The 9584-nt window shown below is 56.1% G+C and overlaps 1 protein-coding gene across 4 annotated transcripts in view; it reads right to left on the bottom strand.

Moving 5' to 3' along the window:
- Positions 1–296: 296 nt before the first annotated feature.
- Positions 297–9584, bottom strand: part of CCDC12 (coiled-coil domain containing 12) — a 58855-nt gene continuing 49567 nt past the window's right edge. For 2 of the 4 annotated variants that reach the window (XM_034997284.1, XM_034997285.1), the window contains exons 4-8: positions 7675–7754; positions 6217–6278; positions 6032–6066; positions 4941–5017; positions 297–4844 (exon numbers count right to left, since the gene is read on the bottom strand). In XM_034997284.1, coding sequence (XP_034853175.1) covers positions 4762–4844; positions 4941–5017; positions 6032–6066; positions 6217–6278; positions 7675–7754 — 337 coding nt within the window. In that variant the 3' untranslated portion in view covers positions 297–4761. The remainder of the gene's footprint in view (positions 4845–4940; positions 5018–6031; positions 6067–6216; positions 6279–7674; positions 7755–9584) is intronic. The other 2 variants (XM_034997287.1, XM_034997288.1) reach the window with 2 other exon arrangements.

Below are 9584 nucleotides of genomic sequence, written 5' to 3'. Positions count from 1 at the left end.
TCTAGAGTCTAGACTGAGTCTTTTCTCTTCCCGAGTGAGCTGAGCTTCGTAGAGGGCTACAATCCCAACCACGTCTCACCTCGGGCAAGACTGCGTAACTACTACTATTGTTCCATACTCTAGTAGCCCTAGTCTTTTACTCCACAGAACGTTTTCATTTCATAAGGTCAATATCTATTTATATTTCACTTTCTTTCTCTTCATTCCTACTTGTATCTCGGATTCTCCATCTGGAATCATGTCTCATTCCAATATTAAGACATAGAGCTTTTTCCTTTTTTAAAGGAGAAGGCTTATTTCATTTTTTTTAAAAACAGCTTTATTGAGATATAACCTACATCTCATACACTTTGCAAGTGTACAATTCAACGGCTTTTAGCATATTCATAGATTTGTGCAACCACCACCACCATCCACTGTAGAATATTTTCATTACCCCAAAATAGACTTTCTTTTCATGTGAGTCTGCTGGTGACAAAATCTCTGAGTTTGCTTGTCTAAAAATATCTTGTAAGATATTTTCTCTGGGTATAGAATTTTAAGTTGACAATTTCCTCTCGTCTAGTTAACACTGGTACCAGAAGGGATTGTTCCAGTTAACACTCGCTATGGCTGAGACATCTGCTGTCTTGCTCCTTAAAAAGTAATGTATCTTTTCTAATTTTAACATCTTTTCTTGCTCTTTTTCTGCCAACTTATTGCACTTAATTGTCTAGGTATGCGGTGGTTTTAAAATAACACCGACAAATTCTTAGACCTCCCTTCCAGAGGTAGAACCTAATTCTCCCTTGAACGTAGCCTGGACGTTGTGACTTGCTTCTAACAATATAACGTGGCAGAATATCACTTCCAAGCCCAGGTCATAAAAGGCTCTAAAGCTTCCCCCTGCCTTCTGTCTTGGATCGCTCATTCTGGGGAAAGCCAGCTGCCACAGCATGCGCCCACGTGCACGCGCGCACACACACACACACACTCTCACGCAAGCCTTATGGAGAGAGTCACGTGGCAAGGACTGTGCGCACGCCGTGCTTCCATGAGTCTTCCCGGGGGCGTAAGGCATCCCAGAAGCACATCTTCCAGCCCCGGCCAAGCCTTCAGATGACTGCAGCCCTAGGGGACATCTGCAATCTCAGAGACCCCAAACTAGAACTGCCCAGGTAAGCCACGCCTGCATCCCTGACCCACAGAAACGGTCTGATATTAAAGGTCTGTTTCAAGCCACTGAGTGTTGTATGAAATGTGAATACAGTAATTGACGATTAAGGCAAGATATAAAAAAGTTTAAAGTGAACTTGCTTATTGAGGTGTAATAAACATACAAAAAGTGTACACGTCAGATGTATGGGGGTCAATGAACAGTCAAAAACTGCATATACCTAACTAATCACCATCCATACCAAGAGATAGAACATCTGAGGTTGATTTCTTTTTGTTGCCTTGCTTGAGATTTGCTGACCTCCTTGAATCTGTGGATTGGTGATTCTGAAGAGCTGCTCCCAACCATTAAAAAAAAATGTATTAGGTCCGCTTCATTTTTGCCTTTTTTCCTTCCTGGAACTCCAATCACGTTATGTTGGCTCTTCTCACTATCCTCTGTATCTCTAAAGCTTCTTGTTTTAGGTTATCGGTCTGTTTATCTTGCTGGGCTGCATTCTGGAGAACCTCTTCGGGCCTAGCTTCACATTCATGAACTGTTTCTTTAGCTCTAATTCACAGATCCAGGGCTTCTAACTACTATGATAGTTATTTCCAGAACATCACTTTGGGTTTTTTTGGCAAGTCGATTCCTGTTTTCAAGCCTTTTAGTTCTTACATCATTTTTCAACATTTAAATCATGTGCCTGGTAATCAATCCTAATGTATGAATCCTTTGTAAGTCTACCGTGTCCCTGCCAATGTCCTTTGCTCTTGGTGCCTTGCTGCCTCGTAGATCTGGTAACCTTTCCCAGAAGCTGCTCACTTTTCTTGGAACTTTATCAATGGGGCTTCATCGAGGACTGTGATGAATCGAGGTTCATTCAGGTAGGATCTGCATTTTTTTTTTTAAGATTTTCTTTATTTGACAGAGAGAGCAGGAGAGCACACCCAGGGGGAGGGGCAGAGGCAGAGGAAGAAGCAGGCTCCCCGCTGAGCACAGAGTCCGATACAGGGCTCAATCCCAGGACCCTAAGATCATGACCTGAGCCGAAGGCAGTCACTTAACCAACTGAGCCACCCAGGCACCCCTAGGATCTGCATTTCTATCAAGCATCTGAGACCACCCCTTTCTGGTGATGATGACCACATATACTCCTGGCTTGAGGTTTCTCATGTGCAAGACCTTCCTTCACTCCAGTCAATGGCAAGGTTCAGTTTTTCTCTGTGATGCCAAGGGAGCAGATCTATTATTAGTTCACAGAGGGCCCTGACCTTTGCAGCCCCAGCCTTCTGGAGGGCTCTCGTACCAGGCCCCTCATCATGCACGGGTACTGGGTTATCTTAGTCCCAGGCACTGAGGACCCCAAAAACCAATGCTCAGTTTCACCTCGTTTGTCAAATACCTTCAAGTCAAAGGTCAGGCTTCAGCATTCTGCTGCTTCTCCTACCTTCTGCTTAAGTGTTCCTTACTTTCTTGCCTGGGCAGTGAGTATTTGTTGTTAGTATTTTTAGCTATTTGCCAAGGGAGGATCAGTTCAAGCTGCTGTGGCCCCATGATACCAGAGACAGAAGTGGTCAGCCATTCCTTCTTTCTCCAGTTTTCTTTTCCTGATCTCCCATCTGCTCAAGGACACCTGGCAGTCTGTCAGCTTTGCGACCTACCTTCTCTCTCTGCCGTCTTTTGGGGCGTCAGCTTTAACTTCCAATTGATCAATCCCTTCTTTGACTGTTAGTATTTAGCTCCTCAAGGGAGCTGCTTATGTTCTGTGTGTGCGTGTTCTTATTTTAATAAACATTCTTTGTTTCCGAGATTACTAACCAGGTCTTCCTCATACCTAATCCCCGTTCCTGAGTTATGGGGCTCAATGCCTCTTTTACTTCTCTGGTGAGAAAACAAAGGCTCATTTTAAAGCCTGGTAGGATGTCACAGTTTCAGTTTCCTTGGGTATCAATTCTTCCACCTGGTGGGGTGGGAGCCCTTCTTCAAGGCACGGATCTCCTCATATATTTTGTAACTTTTGTTCGTGTGCCCATTGTGAGTGATGCTGTTGGTTTTGCTCTCTCCCCGCACGGCGGTTTTCTGTTGGCACACGGAGCTGTCAACGCAGGAAGCAAACCTTTCCTCAGCTCTCGGGGCTCCCGTTCTGTGGGGCCGGCCGCAAGCTAGCCCCAGCGCCGGTGCGGAGTGGGAACCTTGCCGGGTGTCTGAGGCCTGCACTGCCACGGACGAGCACCCTGCTTCCTACGGCAGTCCCAGGGCAGGGGGCACCTTCTCGTCCTTTATTCCCAGGAAGGGAAGGCCAGTCCCAGACGCTACGATGCAGAGGGAGTCTGGCTCCGGCCTTGCCGCCCGTGGGCATGTGTGACCCCTGCTCGCGTGGGAACCAGAGTCCTGGGCCTGACCGCTGCTCAGCCAGCCACCTACCGCTTTGGCCCTCAGTCATGCCTGCTCCCTTCCTGCACCAGTCACCTTCTCAGGGTAGCCGCGTACTTCCAGCTGAAAGCATTTGCTGTCGCACACAGCCGCTCCAGCCCTCCGGCCCGGGTCCTCGGCACCGTCCGCCAGAGTCAGGCCAATGTGTTCCTCCAACTCAGCACAGAGGGAAGGGCGCACTGGGATGACACAGGGTGGAGGTGGGAGACTCAAGGGGAGACCCTGAAGGCAACTCAAGCGTGTTATCACTTTGGAGATGAAATTCTAGTTGGCCACAGGGACCTGGAGTCAGAACTGTGGCCAGTCAGTCACTCTGGAGAGTCAGCCCCACAGAGGAGGCTCATGGTCCTAATGCCAGGACCTTGGGGAGCCAGGGCCCAAGACCACACCCCAAACCCAGGCTATAATATCCTAAGGAGCCACCCTCCCCAATGCAGGGGCCCTGTCCCAGGGAAGCCACGGTCTAGCTCCGACTTGGACGTAGGGACGGGGGGCCACTGGGGGTTGTGAGAATGAGGCACAACAGCGCCAGGAGCCTTGGATCTGGAGTGGCCCGGAATGGAGGCTTGTCAGGGCACAGCTCACCCGCTCCTCACGCCCAGCCTCTCCCTTCTCTCTCTCACACTGTGAGGGGATCTACAGAGGACCAGGCTGGGAGCCTCTCCAGGCTGACCAGACACTCCTGCAAGGTCCGGGCCCACGGGAGGGCTTAGAAAAGCCTCTCAGACTCTGTCACCCACAGGTTTTGACATGACCGCCTGACTGGACCAGGACCTGGCCTCAAAAGGTCGGGCCTGGGCCTTCTGCACCCCTCCAGCCTCGACATGCCTGGCCCCACACAGGGCTTACTCCTTGGGGCCCAAACCCACAGCGCCCCAAGGACCGAGAAAATATTTAATAGGTTTCTGCCACGCACGTGGGTCTGCTTGCTTCTATTTCTAGAGATAAAAGAAAGTTCCAAATACATACATATGTACAAACAGCAAGCCCACACGGTTGCTACTGGCTCTGCCCGTCTCAGTCTGCTGGGGACCACTTAGGAAACAAGGAGCTGACCTCACCCCATGGCAAGGGTTTCGGACTGATGAGGCAATGTGGCTCTGGAGCCAAACTGGCAGTAACAGCAAGCCCAGCCCCCGCCCCTACCCAAGGCTACCCACCCACAGGCCAGGCCTGGGATACGGCGTGCCTCAGTCGGAGTCGCAGGCCTCTTGCTCGGTGGTAGCGTCCACTGCAGAGGCCAAGCTGTCCTCCTGGCCTTTCAGCCTCTCACCTGGATGGATGGCAGACAGAAGGAGTGGGGAGGGGCCCCGTGCTTGGGCCACCACCCGGAGGGCAGGGACCCCACCTTCCTAGGCCCTGTACTTACGGATCAACTCGGCGATGGCCCTCTGGGTCCGCTTTTCTAGCTTCTCCAGCTTCTTGGCTACGTCTCTCTTGAGGTCCCTATAGCAGGCAAGTATGAGGAGGCCAAAAGCTAAAGCCTGGCTTGGTGTGGCCTTGGGACCCTCCCCTCCCAAAGCCCCTCTGGCATTAGGTAAAATCACACTCAGCTGCCTGAGGAGACCACCCCGGGGAGGAGGCCAGGACGTTCCTCTCTGTACCCTCCCAAACCCAGCATCAGCCACCCCGCCCCATCCCGCTGAGGCAGCGACTGGTGCTGCAGACCCACCAAATGTGGGACTGAGTCAAGGTGTGCAAGGGTGGATGGCTTCTCAGAGTCGCCCTCTTGGTCTGGTCCCACTGTGGGTCCTGCTCCCCCTCGCCACCAGGCACTTCCAGAAGTGCACACACAGCCTACTCCCCCTACTCAGGGACTCCTAGAATGTATGCCCCATGCTTTTGTTTCAACAAATAACACCTTCAGTGGTGCCGTGCCTACCACAGGATGGCAGGTGAGAGGGATGGGGCCCATGCCTCTGGCCCGAGGTCAAGTACAACACCAGCCCCAGGCCACACGGCCCTCTCTCACTCTCAGTATCAGCCTGGTCATAGGGGCACCGGGGAAGGACGATTAGCCCCACTTCACAGAAGAGGAAACTGAGGCCAAAGCGGAACAGGCCAGTTGGTGGCAGAACCGGGACAGGAATCAACGTCTGCCGTTCCCATCACCTCGCTTCCATCCTGTGGTTCCCTGAGGGCCAAGGCTGGCCTTGCTCAAATGCAACTGAGGTGGGCCAGAGCCTCGCCCTTGTAGAAGGGCCTTCTGGAGGGGATGGCTGCTCCTCGCTCTCCCTGAGCCCCTCCTCACCCTCCAGGCGTCACCCCCCCACAGGCTTCCCTCTCGCTGTCCTTCTATGTCCTGTCAGGAGGTACTGTGGACAGTAATTATCTCGTGTAGCTGCGCGTCCACACCGTCCGTCTCCCTGATGTGAGGGCGGGAGAGGCTCAGCCTGAGGGCCGTGCCCGGCACCACGAGTGGTCACTCAGTCCACGCTAGTCCTACGTGGCAGCGCTCACCAGTCAGGCTTCCGGGGCGCGAGGTTGGCCAGGTCCTGGGAAGGGAGGAGATGCATGTCAGGGCTGGAGGGGCCCAGGTCCAGGGCACAGAGGTAGAAAGCAGGAGAAAGGGAGGGAGGGAGGAGGGAGTGTGGGGGAGGAGAGAAGGGCCCCCAGTGGGCCCCCGGGGCACTCAGGGTGCTCACCACTTCCTCGATGATGGGCTCAGGCTTGGCGGCCTCCAGCTGCTCCTTCACCTTCTCTTCCACTAGAGGGTGCAAGACAACAACACAGGCCTGTCGGAAAGGAGCCCTGCTCTCCCTGGGGTGCCTGGGGGAGGGGGAGAGGGTGCGGGCGGGTCCCCGCGGAGACCCTGGGCTTTCTTGGCCCCTCTCCCAGGCTCCCAACTTCCAGAGGTGAAGACTCTGCAAAGGCTGCCCAGGAGGAAGGGCTTGGGTTTCCCGGGATGAAACAATCCTGGGGCGAAGGAGAGCCTACAGGAGGCAGACAGCCAGAACAGATGGAGCCCAGACCTCCCGCCAGACGCATGGCTGCTACACTCCCCTGGGAAATGGGAGCACCACCTGGGTATTGCCACGGTATGGTTTTGTGAAGAACCACGAGGACCGGCTTTCCCATACTCTACAGGGGCTCCTGGGCTCTGAGGATGTCCTCTGGGCCATGGACCGGCCGGGACATAGGTGGCTCTTCTTCCCATCCCACTCAGATACATGCTCCCAAGAGCAGGGGGACAGTCACTTTGGGGAGGCGCTACGGCCCGTGCCTGACTGGACACTGGGCCTCGGGGTGGTGAGACCAGGAGGGCCTCGCCCCTGTGGGCACAGAGACCAGGAGCACTAACAACAACTCGGGGCTCCAGGTGCTTCCTGTGACCCCGTCACTGTTGCCATGTGCTGCCTCATGGCCCGGAACCACTCCCCACCCCTCTCCCCTGGCCTGCCTCACTGTCCCCACCACAGTGTGGCCCACACCATGAAGCAAACCACCTGGAAAGCATGTGAATCTTGGGGCGAAGAACGTAGGGAAGCAGACTGGGGTGTGGCTGAAGGGGTAACACTTTACTATTTTCAAGATAAATGATTATTCATTTAGAATTTGTAGAATTCAGAAATGATCACAAAAATGAAGGCTAAAAACAGGGCCAGGGGTCTCCAGGGTAAGAAGTGCTCTGCGTCCCCAGTGTGGAGCATCTCCAGGAGCTCCCAGCTGCTCGCCCCGACAGGAACGCCTCTCCCATCCTCTGTGCCCGGCGGGCGTCGGCCCGCCCACAGCTCGCTGAGTGCCTGAACACTCAGCTCCTCTTCAGGGACTCATTCGGACCCCCAGGACGCTCCTCCCCCCTTCCCCCTGCCCTTGCTGTCCCAGGGCCCCAGGGCCACTTCCACTCCTCAGCCCAGGGAGGTCCTCCAGGGGGATGCGGCCTCTTCCCTCGCAGGCCCCTGGAAGGCCCTCGGGTGCCGGGACCGCCTCTGCTGTCACTCAACGTGGGTTACTGCTGCATGGCTGTGAGATGGTGCCCGAGGGTCCTAGAAGCCCACCTTCCAGCCCTGGCGCGGCTGATTACTCTCCAAGAGAGCGCGACACCTGCCGAGGTGGAGGCGTCCGTGCCTCCGAGCAGAGGTGGAGTGAGGCGGTCCACCTACCCGCAACTGGCTTGGCCTGGGGCACCCTCCTCCTCTTCAGGTCCTCATCCTCGGGGACATAGTTTCGCAGCCTGAGTTCCCTACGAGAGCAGAGAACAGAGATGGAGCGGAGGGCCTCGTTCACCTCACACACTGGCAGGTCAGCCCATGAGGAAGCCGCGCGAGCTGGGCTGTGGCTTCTCTACTTCCCTCCGGTCTCTCTGGAGACATCCTGGTGAAAGGGCAAGTGCAGGAACAGAAGAATCACTGGGACAGGCCCCCGTCGCAGAACCCCGTCACCTGCCAGGTGGCAGCTGGGCAGGCGGCTCTGCCACAGCCCCGGCTGCGCCGTCGGTTCTCACCCAGAGCTGGGGCCAGGGAGGCCCCTGGAACATTCCCTGGCCGTGTCTCCCGGAGGAGCTCCATCTGACAGTCAGGGGACCTGAGGGTCGGAGGGACTGCACCACTGTCCTAGGCCCCACAGCAGTGGCCACAGCGTCCGACCTGGAGTCAGGGCCAGCGCTCCTGGGCTGAGTTTCTCCTAAAGGAGAAAACTGGTGGTCACCCACTGGTTCTCCAAGCGCGGCCTCCTCCTCAGAGCCTTTGCAGCCCGGCGCCGCCGGGGCAGACCTCAACTCTCGGTGGCAAGGCTGTGCGTGTGCTAGGAGCAGCCAGCAAGGGTGAAGGACGGGCACGACAGCGCGCCACGCTGGACAAGCCGGACCCTCGGGACAGCCAGGGGAACAGTCCAGTCCCATGGCCGCAAGAGCTCTTTAAAATGCTACCAGGTGGACCCCAAGAGCTCTGAGAAGGAGCCACGGGCGACCAGGATCACACACTGGGCCTGGCCAGTCTCCTCGGGCAGGGCTGGGCATACCAAGCATTTGCTGGGGCCTCCCGGGCTCAGCAGCTCACCAACCCCGACCCCCACACCCAAAAGCCTGCCCGCAGGAGGAGGGGCCCTGGCTAACCCCACAGGGTGGCAGAATGACAGTTCCGGGGGGTGTTGCTTACTAAAGGCCAGAGACCGTGGACAGACCGTTTCATCCTTGGGGGAGAAGTGGTCCCTGACCCGCCAGCCAGGGGAGCCTGGATGTGGGTCCTCCTTCTTCACTCCCTCTTCGGAGCCCCTCAAGGACTGCTGGCCCCTGAGAAATCCTGGGCCTCCAGGATAGGGCACATTTTCCCAGCAGGAGGGCTCCCACAGTCCGTCACCTACAGAATCCTGTCTCTGCCGGGCAAAAACGCTGCCGAAGTCCCCAGCCCCTGGGCGGCCAGCTTTTCCAGGGCTGAGGCAGCAGGTGTCTGTGGCCACACACCTAGCAAGTGGCAGTGGTCTGAGTTTGGGAGCTCTCTGAGGCCAATCGTCCCTGAATTCACCAGCTCCACCAGCCCCTTCTCTGCCAGAGCCCCGAGGGGCAGTGTGGGCAAGGCCTACGTGTGGGAAGCCGGCTGCCCACTCCCACAGGCTTCCTCCAAGGAGCAGGGACACCCACCCTGTCCTCTACCCGCTAATGCCTCCCTCGGGCCTGCTGCTAAACGCCACTGAGGCACCGGGAGGGAAAGCAGACCATGATTTGGTGCACTGACTTTCGTTCACAACAGGGTGGGGAAAAAAGCGGAAGAGAAACTGGGTGTGGACAGAAAAACTGTGGGGATTAGTGAGGGAAAAAAAACCCTATCACTCTCAGAAACCAGCTCCAAGGTTTTCTGAGCAATGGGCAGGAGAGAGGGGAGGCTGCCGGGAACTGTACCCAGGTCTCGCGGCAACATGGGCCCCTTGCTGCCCAGGCCTCAGAAGACGCTGGAATGGGGAGGCCATGGCAGGGGGCCAGGGAGAGGCCAGCGCAACAGCAGCACTAGCCGGGGGGGATGGCCCCAGCACCCCCAGTGCCCACAGCAGCCCTGCTGCCCACTGTCCCCTGCTCCCC

This window comes from Mirounga leonina, unplaced genomic scaffold (assembly GCF_011800145.1).
Source record: "Mirounga leonina isolate KUSES-001 unplaced genomic scaffold, KU_Mleo_1.0 Mir_94, whole genome shotgun sequence".
Taxonomy (NCBI): domain Eukaryota; kingdom Metazoa; phylum Chordata; class Mammalia; order Carnivora; family Phocidae; genus Mirounga; species Mirounga leonina.
Note: the sequence above shows the minus strand (reverse complement) of the source record. Positions and strands in the feature narration are given on the sequence as shown.